The sequence below is a fragment of the Manis javanica genome, chromosome 15 (assembly GCF_040802235.1).
Source record: "Manis javanica isolate MJ-LG chromosome 15, MJ_LKY, whole genome shotgun sequence".
Taxonomy (NCBI): Eukaryota; Metazoa; Chordata; class Mammalia; order Pholidota; family Manidae; genus Manis; species Manis javanica.
Window position 1 is genome coordinate 58,559,153 of NC_133170.1, and position 18,605 is coordinate 58,577,757.

Here is an 18,605-nt window from a genome sequence, read left to right on the forward strand (position 1 = left end):
GCCCTATACTTTTTCCCGAAGTACTTAATGACTTACAGACGAAGTTCACTGTCCCAGCTCCCGAGCTGCAATGAGTGCCACATACTGCCTCTGCTGTTTAGAATAGTATTTAAAATGAACAAGCTTACCTCTCTTTCTTCATTTTCGCATCACCCCTGCCCCCTAGATAATCCTTGCCTCCCTCCCTGCCTCCCTCCTTCCCTGGGGGTCCCCACTGCCCCTGCTCCTGTCCTGCATATCTACCCACCTTGGCATCGCAGCACAGTTCCCACCTCCTCCTCTGCTAGTCTTACTTTGTCTGAAGAACCCCTGGAAAGCGTTTTCCTCTCTCCCCAGATGTCCCAGGATACCCCACAACCAAGAGGATCACAGCCAAGGTGTGAGCTTTTCCCCACTGCCACTGACATGCCTCCTCTGGGTAGCCCGCTGCTCCCATTTCTACACCAGTGGCCCCTCTTTCTGGTGCACTGTGTTCTCTCTAGGGCAGGGCTTCGCCGATGTTACCATGCATGCATGCACCTGGCCGTTACAGTGCAGGTCCTAATGCAGTCAGTCTCAGCCAGGGGTCCTGAGATTCTGCATCTCTAATAGGCTCTGGGTAAGCATGCTGCTGGCCCAGGAACCACACTTTGAGAAGCAAAGCTATAAAGAAAAGATCCAGAGCATCCTTCTGGGAGGACTGGTCAACCATAAGCAATTTCAAAGTGGCCCAGAAACTGATTCCTTAAAGGAGTGTTATAACAAACAGAATCTTTACTTCCATAATGTGAATAATACACAATGTGCAATCAAAAAATGACATCACCAGTGCACAGAAAGATAAAGTCCAGTCACGATTTCCTTGCCAAAGGATCTTTTTTTAAGTACAGCAACAGAAATGGGAGAGGGAGGGATCTAGAATTTGACTGCCTAAAGTGGACTGATAGCTTTGGTATCACCCTGGGACCACATTAGAAATACAGCATCTCAGGCCCCAGGCACACCTGCAGAATCAGGCTGTGCATTGTACAAGATCCCCAGGTGGTGTGGGCACATCATAGTCTCAGAAGCCCCACTGGCTTCACCAAAGCAGTCAGCGGAACCAAGATCATGACTTCGTAGGACTAGCACGTATCATGTGATTAACCCTGAAAGCACAGCATGACCCAACTAAATCTAAACTGGGATCCAGATAGATGTTAGCCCACTGGGTTTATTTCTCAGGAATCAACTTGCACCAGTTGCCAAATGATCAGGCAAGGGGCTGGGTGAAGGGGAAAGAAGGTGCTTTGTGCACAGGCATCAGTGGGCACCTGGGAGGGCATTACAGGCCCATGATGACAGAGGAGACAGCATGTGGCACCTGCACACTGCCCTCCCAATCCTAGCACACAGGGTTAGCTATGGACCAAAGGAGCCGTTTCAAGAGCCCATGTGCAACCTGGGTGATGCCGAGCAACAGAACTGACAGCAGCCCCGGTCTCCCAGCACAGGGCAGAGGGCAATGTGGGGCCTTGAGGACACAATGACTGTCTGGAGACCCCTAGGATGCTGGCTGAAGTCCTGGGAGCAGTAACATTAATGGTCTCACTTGTTTCCAGAGCCACCAAGGCCTGGGATGTGCCAGGGACCAGGACAACTGCCCTTTCTCTGCCCACTCTTCCTCCAGGTGACCCCTCCTCTGGTTTTCCAATGACTTGGTCACATGAGCCTTACCCCTGGTGCCCGCGAGCAGCTCCACGCACCGATGCTGGCAGAGCCTCCCTGTCCCTCGCGTTGTCCTTCTTTGCAGCATCTGACCCGGGTTTCCTTTCACTGTGCTTCCCCTGGGACAGCTCATCTTTCAGTCTCACTCCTGGGCTTAATGTTTCCTCCCAACAAGTCCCAACTCACCCACAGGCTCATCCCTGGGGTGTCGTGCTCACTGGGTAAAATTCTGAAAGGGCAGGCTCCCAGGCCAGCCCATTGTTTCCTAGGACCTGGATTCTTAATTCCAACTGTCTGCTGCAGCTTGAAAGTCCACCACACCTTAATTTGGGCTGAGGTTTGCTTTCCTCAGTGCTTTCCACGGAGGCTCTCTGGGTACACTCACTTGGAAGGAGAGCGCTGAAGCGCACCCCACCGTGGGCCTTGCTGCCTACGCTTCCTAGTTTCCTTTTCCTGTCAGCTCATAGCACCCAAAGGCCCTCACTGGCCTGCTGGTCTCCATCAGCCTGCGTCACGACAACATTTAAACACACCGGCTAGCCAGAGCTTCACATGCCATCCCCAAACTCCTCTGTCCTCTTTTTTTAGAAAGACTAAGCACATCTCATTTCTTCATCTTCGTGCTTTGCTTTGGATGACCCTTAGGTTGAGGTGAAGGCACTTGGATTATCTGGCCCTGCAGACACTCACCCCTCATTTATTGATGTTTACTGATGACAACTCCAAAAAAAGGGAATATTACAAAGAAGTTAATGATAATAAATAAGACAATTTAATGAAATGCATAAATCCCATGAAAGATACATATTGCCAAAGTTCACTCGAGAAGAAATGAATAACTTAAGTAGCTCCACTGTGCTATTCATCTGAAGCACAGGAATAACTTTCCATAAATACTCAATACATGGTCATTACACAAGCAATTGGATTTACTAGTAAAAATTCTCAAAAATTGTTTATGTTGAAACATGGATCCTTCATAAACAAAGTAATGCCATGGAACCAATCTAAGAAGAATGCAAAGGAGGATCTATGATGTGCTGGGGACCAAGGCTATGTAGGTGAAACTCTTTGCATGGGGACAGGAAAGGGTACAAAGGGCCACAGTCTAACACCCTCAATTTTTAGATACAACTGTAGACCAGACAGGGTAAGCAATTAGCCCAGGGACACACAGCTAGTTAGTAGAACTGAAACAATCTTTCCACAAATCCCCACAAATCCTGAATCCTTTTTGAAAAGTGGCTCTGACAGGTTTAGGAGTGTCATCTGTAACTATGGAATAAAGCAAAGCTCACCTATCATGCAGAGGAGAAGTGGCAGGACTTGGACTCAGTGGACATCTACCCTAAGCAAAGCAGGATCAGTCTGGCTCTGCCCTAGTTGCTAAGCCACCAGCTTCCTAACTGGGCAAGACAAAGTCACCCAGCATCCCTGCAGCTGGCAATAAACAAGGGAGCCTTTCCCTGATATACCCGTAGACAGGATGTTCTAAAATAACAACTCCCCAGTGTGTATTAAGATTCCACACCCAGAAGAGCAACATAGGGGGTAAAGCAGATCAAGGCGAAAACTTTTCTTCCTGTGGGGAATTCAAGCTGCATTCAGTTTTCCTCCAGTTTAAAAGTTGGAAAATCATGGTGCCAAGACCTTGACTGTAACAGGCATCCCATGGGCACCATAGAGCTCAGGCAGTGGCCCCCGTACCCATGCTGAGTGCCAGAGCCAAGAGGGGCCTCACCTGCATCTCTGCTGGCAGAGTGCCCAGTGGCCCTCACCGCATGGAGCCTGCATGGCCACCTGCAGCCCGGCCCCCCAGGATGGCTGTAAAGACTGTACCAATATGACAGGCATAAGGTCGGCCATGTGAGCTGAGCCCTCAGGACAGAGTGGTCACATCAGGTTGACAGCAGTGGCACCAAGGCAAGCTGGCTCCTCTGCTGAGAAACCAACCTCAGTGGGCAGAAACTTACAGGGCTCACGTAGGCTGTGTGACAGCATCATTTGCAAATGTTTTCACAAAAATTCGGCCTCAGAGTCTTGATAGGCTAAACTTTGGAGCAGTCGACCTCTCCAGGAGCCATGGTTGAGCTCCCTCAGGATCCCTCCAAGTCTGTCTCTTAGCATTTGCCAAAAATACGTAATTTGTAGGGATCAACTAAATATGCAAGATTCCAAATGCATAGACCTAATGCCAAGCATGTGGCAGTCTGACAATAAACTGGTGTTGCATGAAATAACCCAATAAATCCACAGCAGTGACCCTGAAAACAGCCTACCTGCCGAGGTCATAACCGTCAGAATGTGCTGGATGACCAAGCAATCCTGTACTTGGGGTTTCTCACATTTCCACCCACAAGTCTACCTGAAGCTACTCTGTCATCACATTCTGTGGGGACAGCAGAGCCATGGATGCTGTAGGTGCCCATCCAGACCCCCTTACCAGGCAATGGGCCTCAACCATCAGCTCTTAGGACTACCAGCTCTTAAAAGGACATCCTGCTCAATTCTCCCAGGAACTGACCTCTGCTGCCTTGAGCAGCTCCACCCACGACCCTCACCACCAACTCTGTCTTCTCAAGGGCAGCCCATAATCAATGACTGGCTGATGGGGACAGGGAAGGGTTCAAAGGCCAGCCCCTAACCCTAGGGGACCAGCCATGTAAGCTCCAGAGCCCCCATGGGATGGGGCCAGGACGTCTCCAGCTGAGTCCACGCCCTGGCCAGCGTGTCCCCTGCTCACCTTGCCCTTCACCTCCCTTCTCCTGACAGCTCTCTCCCAAATGCACATGCACACTGACCCACACCATTGTGCCCAAATGATGAAAGGCCTTTAGATCTTGAAACAAGAATAGCACTGAGTGTTTTGCAGCACTGTTTGGAATTCATAGGAAGAAGGGGTCCCTTCTCTCCCATTTCATTAACAACAAAAAGCAATTAATTAGGCAGAGATGCCTGGATGTCCTCAAACTCTCTCACACCCATCTTTCTGGCCTTGGCACAGGTCTGCAACCAGCCCAGTACCATTCCTCCAGGAGGCCTCCATGGAAGACTCTCTGCCCTCCACCTCTCTCACTCACCAATCCTGCTCCTTTCTCCACCGGACTTACCACTGCTACAATGTTCACCTGATGCTGCGGCCGCCATGTCCCCAGCCTGCTAGCTCGGCACCTGCTAACACAATCGCCACTAGCTACCTGTGACTATTTTCAACTTCAATTTCACTAACTAAAATTACTGTGCTTACCATATACATATACATAAGTGAATAAAAGAATAGTTCATGGCAATCATTGGTGACTTCCCAATATTTAATTTTGTTACTTTTGCACTAAAAACTGATACTCTCAAAGGCAGGAAAAGAACCATAAGAACCTTTAAGAAAAAGTTTCTTAAAGGCTATGAAATATGACTAGTACTGGTTGAATTTTAGTGGATGGTAGTTAATTGTAAGTTAAAAAAGCACAATGCCAGCCTCCAGATGGAAACAACTAGCAACCCAGAAACTGCTGAGAATTTTTCAGTTATTCAAGGCAGCATGGAAAATGTAAAACTTTCCCTTTTTTCCCCTAGGATGGACAAATATTTAAAAACCCACTCCCTCCTCCCAGGAGAACAAGAATCTACCATGTATGTTTCTCCTTCATTAACATCCTCACTTCAGACCATTAGAAGCCCACACAATGTTTACTGCCATGCCAGTGTACTGGGGCAGCAGGAGGGACAGCAGGGCATCGCCTTCCCCACCCCGCTGTCCTCCACCACTAGCACTCCACTTCCTTTCTAAGAAAGCAGCTTAAGAAAGACACCCACTTTGAAGTGATGAAGAGAGTTCAACTCACCTTTAGGAGAAGCAGGCAGCCACTGCTGTCTCTGCTTTGACAAAATGTAGAAAAAGTCACTGAAAAATAGCAAATAACTAGCAAATGTACCTGAGAATATGTGAACCACAGGGGCCTTTCAACTGGCTCTCAGATTCTTTAATTTATCGTCTATTCCTCCTTCATGAGAGTGTGGACACCTGCCTTACTGTCACATTACCGGACACCTTTGGGAAATACCATCTTCAGAACCAGTAAAACATCTTTAGTTACACACCGTTCTTGGAGAAAATGATCAGCTCCTTTGAATTCTGCAAGAGTATCAGTGGCATTAAGGAGGAATACACCTGCAAGGTTCTAGTAGCCAGCACACTGCATGCCAACAACCTGGGCCTCGGGGGCTTCCTCATAATTAGGGTCTGCAACCCTTGGGCATCAGCAAACTCCAAGTTCCAAAGAGAAAAGGGAGCTTCGGTCTAGTGCTCCTGGCTTTCTTCTGTTTATTTTTTATTTTTAAATGAGTATGTCCAATGATTTGAGGTTTCTTAACTTGAACACAAGGCAAGACCCCAACCAGGGATGTGGTGTCCTTTCATTTTGTTTTACGTTCACCTGCTAGACCTGTCTTTAGCATCACTGAAGAAGAGCTATTATTCTCTGACATCATCTTTTATTATCTGGATTCAAAATATAAACATGTCATTACTGACAAGTATCAGTTTTTCTAAAGGAAGACCAGGATGTTGGAGCTAGTGTTGTCAAGACCAGTCAGGGAAACCTACAAGCAAGTTTTAAATTCGTGAGAGATGATGTCTCAAAGAGAAAACACAGTGAGCCTGAGTTAGTGTAATGGCGTCTGTAACCCACTGAACTGTGGGGTGGGATCCTGATTTCTATCCCACGCTCAGCTCCTTGTACACCTTATTCCCTCCCTCCCTGAAGTTATTTCAGTTCTAGAACACATCTATTTCTTCATTCTAAGCTGCCTGGAAAGGCGGTTAGAGCACATGGAACCTCATGAAATAGCTCTATATGTTTTTACTTCAAAATATAATTAGAAAGTGGCCAGCAATAGAGCCAGAAATTTTTTTAATTGCATGTATTTAAATTGTATTTATATCAAGTTTTACTGTATTTCCTATATAACAGCAATAACCGGTTGGGAAATACGGCTTAAGAAATAATAACATGAACAATGCTAACATGTAGAGAATTCCTAGAAATAACTTTAGGAAGAACTGTATATAATCGATGTTAAGAGAAACAAAAGATCCATTGCCCATTCCAGAACACAAAGTCCTAATAAGTTAAACATATCAGTTCTTTCCAATTGTAATTTGTAGATTTGATGCAATTTAAGCACTAATGTACTTTTTGAGGGAGGCCAGAAAAGAGACATGAGTAATGAAAATAGTAATATATATTTAGAGCTGCAGTTACAATGTCTCAAGTGCTTACACAAGAGCTCGGTTTTAGGAAAAAGAAAACTGTAGCCTAAAAATAGATATTATTTTGCATGAGAGTTTAATGTATAATAAAAGATCATTACAAATTAATCAGGGAGGTAAGAATAATTTTATTTAATACTGAAAAAATTGGCTAATCATTGGGAATAAACTGAGTTTGAATTTCTATTTCACAAGTATATATCAAAGTTAATTCCAAATTAAAAGCCATGGAAAATCGTAAATAAATTGTACTTCACTATTAATTAAAACCCTGAGGAGAGATCGGGTTTGGCAATTAGAACATTAAAGGAGATCACAAGTGAAAGATCTCAGGGGTTCTCACGTACTGGTGGTGGAATGGAATGGAGGATGCGCTGATGAGTGCTGGCCCCAAGGCACAGAGCTTGGGCTGTGTGTCAGCTAGGAAGGCGCCTCCACCCACCATGCCAAGCTCAGGGCTTCCACCCTGACCGTGCCCTGCTCACATGAACTCCAACGTGGACTGAGCAGCCTTCCTCCAAGGAGACCGAAGGCAGTGCCCTGACCCCGACCTGCCTGGCGTGACACAAGTGACACACAGCACTTCCCACCCACAATTCAATGGCCCCAACTAACCCAAAAGGGTCTGGGCTGCACTCTTTCAGAGCAGAGGCTGGGGGGCAGAACTGAGTTTATTTGGGAGGTGATCCAGGAAGCACCAGTGGAACGTGAGGAAATGAGGTGGTACAGGACACGAGTGAGCCAGGGGCTGCTGTGGGCAACCTGGGCTCAGCTCTACTAGGAGCTTCTGAGGCCAATGGGTACAGCATGCCCAAGGGTTGTCCACCACAGGGGCAGAGCTGCTGTGACATTTATCCCCCATCCCCCTCCGTCACTGGCCGAGGGCTGCTCCCAGGAGCATTAACTCCCCAGTGCCTCCGGCTTTTCCCAAGAATAGGCCAGCCATGGCCCGGCAGCCAGGGAAAGCCCTCAACAGGGCTGCAGTGGATTGCAGGGGAGCCATCCGAACAGGTACCCCTAACAGGGGCTGACACCATCTGCTCCCAAAGGGGAGCACGCGCGTAGGCAGGCGCCCCAGCTGTCTTGCCACTGGTCAGAGACCCGAGCTCCAGAGGATTCTGGATGCAGCCAGTCTGAAACCAACACAGCACCGGAACGAAAGTGAACAACACGCTTCGCCCAACCCATTCCTCAACCCAGGCTTTTGTTGCTGGAAGGTCTGCTCCTCCAGTCAGCCCTGAGACCCTAAAGGTGCCCTAGAGCCACTGGCAGGTGTGGAGACGGGGGCAGGAAAACTGCTCTGCTGCTCAGGGGGATTCCAAGATGAAAACGACACGGTGCCTGTCCTCAGAGGCATGGCTGACAGGCCATTTACCCCAAGTTCCAGAGAGACATGGAGGGCTCCACTTCTCCCTGGAGGGCCTCAGAGGTGCTGCCATGAACACAATGCCTGAGCCAGGGCCAAGAGACAAGCAGAAATTGGTCGTGAGTGAGAACCAGCAGAGGGAAGACTGCTTCGGCAGCTTGCTTACGTGGCTTCCACCTGTTGGGGCATTAGGTTACTGATTCACACAAAGAGGAGACACCAAGACTTAATGCCAAAAACTTAATTAACACAAGATTTCACTCTAGCAACCAAGGAGATCTGTGTTCCTGTGTGAGATTTGTGTTTGTTGGTCTGTTCAGGGTGCCTCATGTTCTCTGCCCTCCTCTTCTTCCAAGTGCACTTTCCACATCCCCTGTTATGCAACCACCTACAGATCATTTAAACTGCACCACATCTGCTCTCTCCTCCGAGAATTTTGAGTATCTGTCCAAAAACACAGAGTGGAAAGTTGCATCTTAAACACTGGAGGCAGATAACTAATCTCACATTATATGGTATGACAGCTTCTATCTCAGAGCCATCCACAGTTTTTTCTCAATCTTTTTTTTTACTTTCTTCAAACACGTAGAAGACAAAAAGTGTGTGCTTAATTAGGCAAAATGTTGCAGAGCCCACTCCAATGGGTCAGAAGCAGTTGGCACAACAGAAAGGCTAACAAAGCCACTCCTATCATCCAAATGAGCACTAATTAAATGAAGAGGAAAAAGTAGCCACTGAAAGATGCACACTTCCTCAGGAAAGCTCATTTCAGTTAGAAACGATGAGATGATGCATATGGTGGAACACAGCTCTGGCCTGAAGCAGTCCTGTTCTGTCCGTGGATGCATGCACCCCACCAGTGACACCACCGACTGGCCAAGCCCCGTGACCCAGAGCCATCTCTGACTCCTCCTCCCTCTCCTCCGCCCACCACCCAGTCCATCTCCAAGCCCTGAAGATTCCACCTCCTAAATGTCTCCCCAGTCTGGTACCTCCTCTCCACTCCCAAACTACTCCCTGCCTCGGTACCCACCCTCCCACCTGACCGGAGCCTGCCTCCCACCCCTCGCCACCTCACATGGGGACAGACTGATGTCTCTGAACCATGACACTGGTCACCACTTCATGAAATACTCCAGTGGTATTCCACCTGCTACTCAAATTCTTGGGGAATCCTCAGACCTATTCCAGGGGGCTCACAAGGTCTCTAAAATTACTTTTAACTCTGTGCTTTCTTTTCCGTGATAATCTTTTTAAAGATTATCAATTGAAAATTAAAAGAAACACATTCTGGGTCATCCAAATGACCGAGTGCTGCCACATCATTTCTCCATATGTATTCTTGCGTTTACCATATTGTTGGCAACAAGAAATATTATTTTAACTGTCACAGGCTAAACAGAAAATAATAAATGAGAGAACTGAGCCATCAGGCAATGCATGGGGCCAAATTCATAAGAACCTGGACAATTGTTTTGAGAATCAGAAAGAGTGATTTTATTTTAGCGGAAATAACTATTCATCACATAAAGTTCATGAAGTTACTCAGAAGGTACTTCGTTGCAGGTGTACTGGTATTTTACTTACATATTTGTTTCGGTCTTATAATCACGAGAGGTCTAAACATCAGAAGTTCAGATCTTTTTCATGCTGCTACCTATTTGAATTGCATTATAATGAAAGTAATTTAAGTCACCACTTGAAATCTACAAGTTTTTCTCCCTTTAAAGGAATTCACACATTACTCCCATTTGAGAAACTCTAGCTTTCCAAGTGAGATGCAAAGCCCATTCATTACAAGACCCATGCAGGAGACAGTGATGCTCTCTGAACTTTCCACCCACACCCACATCATGTCCCAGGCCCTGCACAGCATGTTCTGGCCAGTGGGCTGTGGGCGGGCAGCATAGCATCAGTTCCAGACTGAAGCATGCTTGAGCCAGACAGCAACTCTCCCACAGCCTCTTCTTGCACTGGTGACAACACAGGCCACATTTTCCAGATGGTGTGTCTGCAAGGTGGGGAAAGCTGTCAATTTGGCCCTCCACAGACCTGTGAGGGACGCCAGTGTGAATGAGAAGTGACCTTTGCTCGGTTAAGCTGCCAGGATGATGAAGGTGATTTGTTACTGCAGCAGAACTTAGCGTATCCTGACTAATACATCTTCAGGAAATGAGCTCTGCCTCCCAGCCAAGCCCTTCCAGCCATGACCCAAACAACTCTCAGCTCAATGACTGAGCACCCCAAGCTGTTCCCTAACACTCCACCTATGTGTATGTTGTTCCTCCATCCTAGAACACCATTCCCCACACTCTTCTGTCCTCTCCCCCAACCCGGCCACCATGATTCATCTTCAAAACCCAGTTAGCTACAATTACCACCAGGCAGCTTCCTCCCTTTTCTGATCCCCTTACCCAAGGATGAATGCTTATCTCAGCATGTAATAATCACATGTATATGTGCCTGTCCCCACTCCACTCCCAATAACACTGTAGCAGGGTCAGCGGCTTATTCATCTCCACACCCAGAAGGCCTGCAGGCAGAAGCAGGCAGCATCTTGTGATCTATCCAGGAAGACCACCAGGGGGCTGGTCCTAAGGCACTAGAAGGGAGTCGGTTTGGATCCATTACCACCGCACCCCCAGTGGAAGATAAACCCTTACTCATCAGCAGCAAGGCCCAGCTGTCCACCCCCGCCCCCGGAGACCTGCCCAGAAGGCATGAATCCTGCCCATCATCTCCCCAAACACAGTTTCTTCAGCCCCACAAAGGACTCAGACTCTACCTGGGAGGAGAATTCTAGAGCCTCGTACTCAAGGTCCCCACACAAGCAACGCCTCCAGTACTTCAGAGCTCGTGAGAAAAGCAGACTCACAGCCTCTACCCCAGACCTCCTGAAGCAGAATCTGCATTTTAGCAAGATGCCCAGTTAGAGTTGGGAACACAGCCCATAGCACCCAAACAGAATCTCTCCAGCCTCAAAGATAACCTTAATAACAATATTTTCCATTTGTAATAATACCTGCTGAGTGCTTCACGTCACTAAATCCTCAGAACAATTTGAACGTGCCCATTTTACCAGTAAGGACACTGAGGCTCAGAGTGGTTGGGTCCCTTGCCCAGGACCATACAGCTCTGCAGGGTCAGTCGGGATTTGAAGGCAGTTCTGATAGATTCAAGAGCTCTAACCCTATATCCACACACTACTCCCTGCCATTTGCAAAGTGCTGTGAGCACCAGGCCTTCGAGCCCAGACCAAGAAGCTCTGGAGACCCCCAAACCTTCACACAGCCACTGAACTAACTGGACTCTACTCCATTACTTACCACCTGCACCACGAAGCCTCCACAGACACCGTGCGCCTGAGAGATGGCCAGTTCTCTCTGGATAAACATTTTGTGGGCTTGTTCAATAATTCTTTGAAAAGTCACTGAAAATATTTCCCTTTGATTATCAAACAATCCTCTGAGGTTGGCTGGACAACTGTTAAGTGAAGGAAGATGAGGACATGGAGGTTCCCAGAGAAGTTCAGTAACTTGCCCCCAGGTTGCTAGGTCACTGCAGAATGGAACTCAACCCCCTGACTCCCAGGACACATGTCTTCTTCCCCCTCATCTAGTCTCCCTGTATTTCTCTCTTGTGACCTACAGTACCAAGCAGTTAACAAAACAACCTGTTCAAAGAAACCCCACACATGCATCTTCAAAATGTGCTCTGCTTTACCACCACAGAGGCCAAATTCGACATTAATAGGGGCAACTCTGGATACCAGATACGAGGGCCTTCTGGATGTGAGGGAAGGATACTTCATCAGCAAGACCCTCAGGAAAGCAGCCCGTCCATGCCCCTACACGATTACCCCATGCAGGGCAGAGGTCACTGGAAGACCTGGCTGGTGCAGACCTGCCCAGGTGCCAGGGCCCCTAGCAGTCTGTGGTATTGTGGGTCCACTGGCCAACACAGTCTCTTCTTTTCCTTTAATAGCTTTGGAAAGAAGCTAAGACATTTAACCAGAGAAAAGCAAAAACATCTGCCTGAAATATTTAAATACTGAGGAAATAAGGGGAGGGATATTCCCCCTGGACTGAGAAGATGAGGGAATGCAAGAAGCCAAGAAGTGAGACCTTGGGCTAACAACTCTCCATGTTGTTTTGCTTTTCTGAGCACCATTCCCAAGCACCACACCACCCCTTCTGCTGGACACCGTGTGCACCTCCGAAAGCACCCAGATGAGGGGATTAGCAGGTACTGAACCCCACTCCCAAATCCTGTGCCTGCACCCAGGACTCCATCTTCCCAGAAGGAGGCATCATGTGAAAATTCATATAAAGACACTCTGCTGTCTTATTCAGGTACCATGGAAGGAAATAATGTTGAGTGTGAGAAGGGTCCATGTTCTGGGTTGGGCTCCCTAGAATCGGATCCCAGGATAAGAAGTCCTACGAAAGTGCTTTATTGGGAATTATTCCTAAAACAGTCTGGTAGGGGAGTGAAGAGCTGAGACAAGTAGCAGCAGCAAGCCCAGCAAAGACCCATGGAGATCAACTGGACACAGCTCCACAGTGGATCTCTGGAGACAAACTATCTCACACCGGGGAGTATCCCAAATGGGGGAAAGGGAGCTTGCCTATTTGTACTCCAGTACATCAGTCATTGGCTAGGGGCTGTCCCCAGGGAGATGTCAATTCCCAGACACTCCGCTCTCAGTTCCTACAGGCCAAGCAGACTCCCAACGGCCCAAGAAACAGCCTCCATCAAAGAGGAGGGACTGGCAGCTGGGAGTGAAAGCCCTCAGGACACTAATGCACACCCCCATGGCAAAGGGCTCTGGGAGGGTACAGCATAGCACTGAAGCTATGACAGTCCATACTCCAGTACTCCTTCCCCAAGTTTTGCCCAATGGCTGGCCATGGTAACAGTAACTCCATCTCAGCTACTCTGAGGCCTCCTGGGGTTCCCCTGCAGGGACTCGCCCTTCTCATGCTTATTTCAGCTCACCATCAAAGAACATGGCTCAAAGACCTTTCAGACCTAAGTGGCATGAGTTACAGAGCATGTTTCAGAAATCGTTTTCTGCCTCTCTGTTCTTCCTCCAGTGAAGCATTTTATGGCATCACCCAAAGCAATCCAAATACTGAATTGATAAGCTGTTCTGAAGCTGGCTGCCAGGCAAACCCCTTTCCTTTGTTACTTCCTGGGGACCCTGCTTCCTGCTGCCTTGCCCCTTCAGGATTAACACAGGGCTTGGCTACTGCCCTGGACACCTCATTCCTTGTGGCCCTGATTGCAGGAACTGATTCCTTGTAGCCCAGCAGATCACCTGTATACGCAGGGATATGGACTAACTCACAGGTTCCAACACAATCATCAAAGCACAGAGCCACCTAATGCCAAGGTGTTTCATGAGAGAAAGCCATGAAGGCGTAACCCAGCTTCAAGTGACAGGTGTCATCTTGAAATACATCAAGTAAAGGGAAGGAAATGGGATCAGCAGGTTGGAGAGGTATGTGGGGGGATGAGGAACCGTCTGTCGGGAACGAATATCTACCGGTTCCCTCCACAGCTTCTGCCCCCACTGCCTGCAGAAGGACCCTCCGAAGAGGTGTCTCCAACCCTTTGCCAGACCCTAGTATAGTCTTCCCCCCTCCTCACTGCACCTTGCCCCCAGATCCAGCAGTAGAAGGCAGTGTAAATGCGGTCCTATATTGCAATTAATTGATAGGCTATTTCACGAACTAGCAATTTCCTGCTAATTCCCAAATGCTGTGCCTCTAGCCTTTTTCTTGCTAATCTCCAGCCTTGTGGGTTTCTCCATCCACTTCTAAGGGGCCCTTCCTTTCCTTTAGCTGATCTGGAGCTCTGGAGATTGGTGCAAGTAAGACCTTGAGCAAGTCCAGAGTTCTCCGTTTTCTCATCGGAGAAATGGGGATAATTGCACCTTCCCTACAGGATGAAACGAGGTCAACTGCAGGCAAACACCTGGCTCGCTAGATGCTCAGTCTAAGGCCACGCCCTCCCAGGCACTGCCTGATCTACCTTCCCTCCCCCAAATTCCTCCGCCCCGGCCTCTGTTAGGGGCCACGCATTCCCCCGGGGAAGCCCCCTGGCTGGCAAGGGAGGAAAAACCAGCTCCGGACAACGGTTTCCCCAGGCAAGCGAGCTGGAGCCGATGTATACGCGCGTGCACAGCGAGCGCCACGGGTCTCCCGGGGCTGGCACTGCCGCCCTCCGGGCAGGTGGGGAGCTCGGTCCCAAGCCAGGCAGCAGAGTGTCCCCACCGCCCCGTCTCGTCCAGCCGCTGCACTTACCGGGAGCTGGCTGCACGGGACAGCGCGGGGCGGGCCGGGCCGGGGGCGGCGGGCGCGGGGCGGGCGCGGCGGCAGGCATCGCGGCACCCGGGATAAGCGGGCGGCCGGAGCAGGAAGGCGGAGGGGCTCGGGCGCGGGGCCGGGCCGCGGCGAGCAGCGCCCGCCTCCCTCCGGCAGCCGCCCGGGGAACGTCTCCGGGGGCGCGGGGCTTAGCAACCGCGCGCCGCCGCCTCCCCGCCCAGCCCGCCGCTCGGCGCGGCCAGCCCCGGAGGCCCCCGGAGGCCAGGCGGGGCCAGCCAAGCCCTTGCGCCCGCACCCCTCTGCATGAGGACGCCCGGAGGTGGCCCTTGAGACCCAAGTACCCCGCCTCCAAGTGTTCGCTTCCCGCGCGGGGCGGTCAGGCTGTGAACGGCACCTCGTCCTCGCTCTGGGGCCCACGGCTGCTCAGGATTCCCAGCCACCCCCTCCGCTGGGGGCACTAGGAGTCCAGACTTTCTGCACCACTGCATTCCCCCAGCTCTCATGCCCACTCGGGCCCGCAGCCCTCATCCCTGCTCCCCCAAGACCCAGAGACATGTTCTATTCCAGGTCACACCGGTGGCCTCTAGAGCACAAGCTGCAAAACATCCCTCCAGCCTCGTGTCCTCCTGATGCCATAAAGGTTGCCAAGTGCCATGTGCATCATGCTGCCCTTCCGTGAACCTCACACCTCATCCTATTTGAAAATTCCCCAGGTGCACAACTGCAGTCCCAGCCCAGGGACCACAGCCTCAAGTACTGGCTCCCAGGCCCCTAGTAGTGAGTCAGGGGCCGTGGATATAGTCAGAGTAGGGTAAGGGCCTCTGGAAAAAGCAAGGCAGGGTTTTTGCAGTAAGAGCAGTGTAACTACATGCAAGGAAACCCCGCACTAAGACTCTGTGTTAAACATTCAGATCTAGAGTCATTTTCAGTGGCATCAGTTAGTATACCCCAGATAAGGAAGAATAGCACATGTTTATTTTATGCTAATCATTTATAATCATATGTAAGATTCACTTTAACATGCTAAAAGGCCCAGGCCTATGTGCTGTATTTCCTCTTTCAGATCTGATGAGGTGATTTTACAAACTGGGCAACTAATTTAGCAAGTAAGCCCAGGCATAAACAACACAGTAAAAGGCAAGGATTCCACCTTAAAGATAAGATTGCATTTTAATACCCAAGAAGTTAAGACATTAGAAATTCTTAACTTACTCTTTAGCAAACAATACCTCAGCCCACTTTCGGGGCTGAGCCGGTGGCCTTGTTTCATATGCCCCCCAGACCAAGAGCTGGTATCTCAGGGAGAAATCATCAGAGCAGGAAGTTACTTGTATCAAGTTCATTCTAAATATCCTAGGACCAATTGATAAGTCCACACCCCTAAGCTTTTTTTCATGTTCTCGAAAAATCCTCAACTGCCTATAAAACCCCCTAGACAATGCACCACTATGGACTGTCTTGTCCCCTCCTGGCGTGAGCTGGGAGCTCTGTCCTTTCACTTTATCTCTAAATAAAAGCCTGTACCTTGCTCTCCTACCTTGAATGTTTGTGAAGCTCATTCTCAGGCTTCGTGCACAAGAATCCCGGCATCAGTAGGAAAGATGAATGCGGGGAAAACCATGCCTGCCTCTCCAGTGGCCGGGAACCCCATCACAGCAGGAGTCCCACGTGTTCGGGAAAATTGTTCATGGTCAGCAGAACACCAAGGCCGAGGCTAGTGCCAGTCCACCTGCCCGTCCTTTCCCTTCTGACATAGAACAAGAAGTCTGAAAGCTCCCCGAGCTTCTCAGGGAGGACCTTGGCGCCAGTCTCTTTCGAGGCTTCCACGAGGTCACCTACAACATATAACCGTCTTTCCTCCTGAAAAACGGCTGCCTCAAGGCCACAAAATGGCAGCAACAATGAAGCCATCATGCGAGAAGGTAACTTCTGCTTCTGGCTGATTGGACGGCCCGACAACCCAAACGATCACCCAGGCCGGTTTTCAGCAATCCACGTCACCAACAGGGAACACAATGGCAAACGACCTGCCTCCGAGGCACTCACCTTCTGGTGGAGTGAGACACAACTAACCAAGTACGGTGGTCAGTGGTATGGAGGAAAATGCAAAGCAAGGGCATGGGGAGGGTGTCGTTTCAAGCTGGGTCATCCGGAAACGCCTCACTGACAGAGGACCTTGTAGCACAAGCCTGAAGAAGACCTGGTTTGGACATTTCTCTCGTAAGTGAGTGCCCAGGCTACCTAGATAGTCTCTTTAGAATTATTTTTTTGTTAGCAGCATGAGACATCCACAGCCTGTCTGCACTTTCACCCTGCTGCGCCTCTGCTGAATGCCAAGGTATCCCGGCTGACCTTTCACCCGCTTCAGCTAAGAAACAGGTGCCTAAGGTCAGGAGCCCCCTGCAGACCAGACCGGCCCTGACCGGCGGGATCCAAGCTGGCGGCTCCCTGACCGCGGAACAACCTCTCGCGGTATTATCATGTGTGTTCCTACTACTGGATGCATCCGCCAGTGCGGTGACTGTTGACAAATCACCATGACAATGACCAGAAGACCCTGTAGAGGACAAAAGAGGGGCTGTATTTCCGAGAAGGTCTCCGCCCCTCCTGGTAAAAAGCAGGAATATTCCTCCCGTATTTACAACGCCAAATCCCTTCCATAAATTTCACCACATAGTCGCGACTTCCCAGCCCTCACAGGCCAAGGGGTCAGTTTGCACCCGCACTCGCTTCTAGGTTCTCTCCACTGAGTAAAGCCCACACCGGCCAGTACTCAGTTTCCATCTCCCATGTTGACTCGGCCACACCGATGAGGGAAAGACGCTGCTTCGGGAGCCAACGTTGTCAGTGTCAGCTTAACAGCCACTCTTCCTGCGCTGCCAAAAAGTTTAACTTCTGTGGAAGAGAAATCAGAAGGCTTGTATTTTCCTGGTTGCCGAAGCAGCAGTCGCAGTGCTTAATTACTGGGCTAGATAATTTACATGTTAATCAGACATACATATTAAACAAGTACAATGAACACCTTAGCTTAAATTATCAGACTACCTCACAACAGCGAGGGATAAACATGTTGCCTCTTGTTAAACACTGTGGAAGAAATTGCAAGTGGCCTACTCAATACCCCTTCCCTCTTCCTGACCTCAAAACAGACCCCAATTTTTAACCGGGCACACTGCAACCTGAAATAAAGTATGTATTCCCCGGGGTTCCCTTGCAGCCAGGAGTGGCTGTATGAAAGGTTTCTGGCCAGTGAAATAGAAATGTAAGTGTGCGGGAGTTTCAAATGGGCTCCTTAAAGATGTTGATAATTTAACAGCATAACGTTTGTCCTTCTCAACACTTTCTTTCCTCCAGGGTTTCAGACTTCTTGTCTGAAGTAGGTTGGATTATTGCTCTCAAGTCTTCACTCCATCCTTTAATAGAATTAGACAACCCACCCTATATGATACATCTAGTGTACTTGATTTTAGACTTGGCCATCTTACTTTGGCCAGTGGGATGTTATGGGGCATAAAGTGAACTGAGGCTTGGAATGTACTCCTGTGGTCTGGTTTGACCTCGAGTGCTCCTGCCAACAGCCCAGGGAGCTGCCAATCCAAGGAAAATGTGGAGAAACATGCTGCAGACTTAAACTCCAAACTGCTAAATTCAGTCAATCTTCAGACTGAAGCAGAGCTACCCCAGCAGACTTGCAGACAAATAAATGCCCATTGTTGTTGAAGGGCCCCCACCAGTAAGATGGCGAACTTCCTGCTTCTCTTGGGGGGGGGGTCCTCAGTTCCCGCCAGCGCCACCTGAAGCCCAATCACCTCTCGCCCCCCTCCCAATCCCAGCACCTAGCCAATAGCCACCAGCCCCATAGAAGTAACACCACAATCACCCCATGCCCCTTCCTATATAACCCAGCACCTTTCCTTAATAAAGCGGATTTCTCCGGTGAATTGCTGCTGTGTGT

At 49.4% G+C, this 18,605-nt stretch overlaps 1 protein-coding gene across 3 annotated transcripts in view; it reads right to left on the reverse strand.

Annotated features, from left to right (window-relative positions):
• The window catches only part of DCLK3 (doublecortin like kinase 3), a 43,560-nt gene extending 25,679 nt beyond the window's left edge, over positions 1-17,881 (reverse strand). For 2 of the 3 annotated variants that reach the window (XR_012125578.1, XM_037014314.2), the window contains exon 1: positions 14,630-14,846. Coding sequence is in view for 2 of the 3 variants with exons in the window: in XM_037014314.2 (XP_036870209.2) it covers positions 14,630-14,708 (79 nt within the window). In the remaining variant the exon portion in view is untranslated. Of the gene's footprint in view, positions 1-14,629; positions 14,847-16,187 lie in introns of those variants that run through there. The other variant, XM_073222836.1, reaches the window with a different exon arrangement.
• Positions 17,882-18,605: the final 724 nt, after the last annotated feature.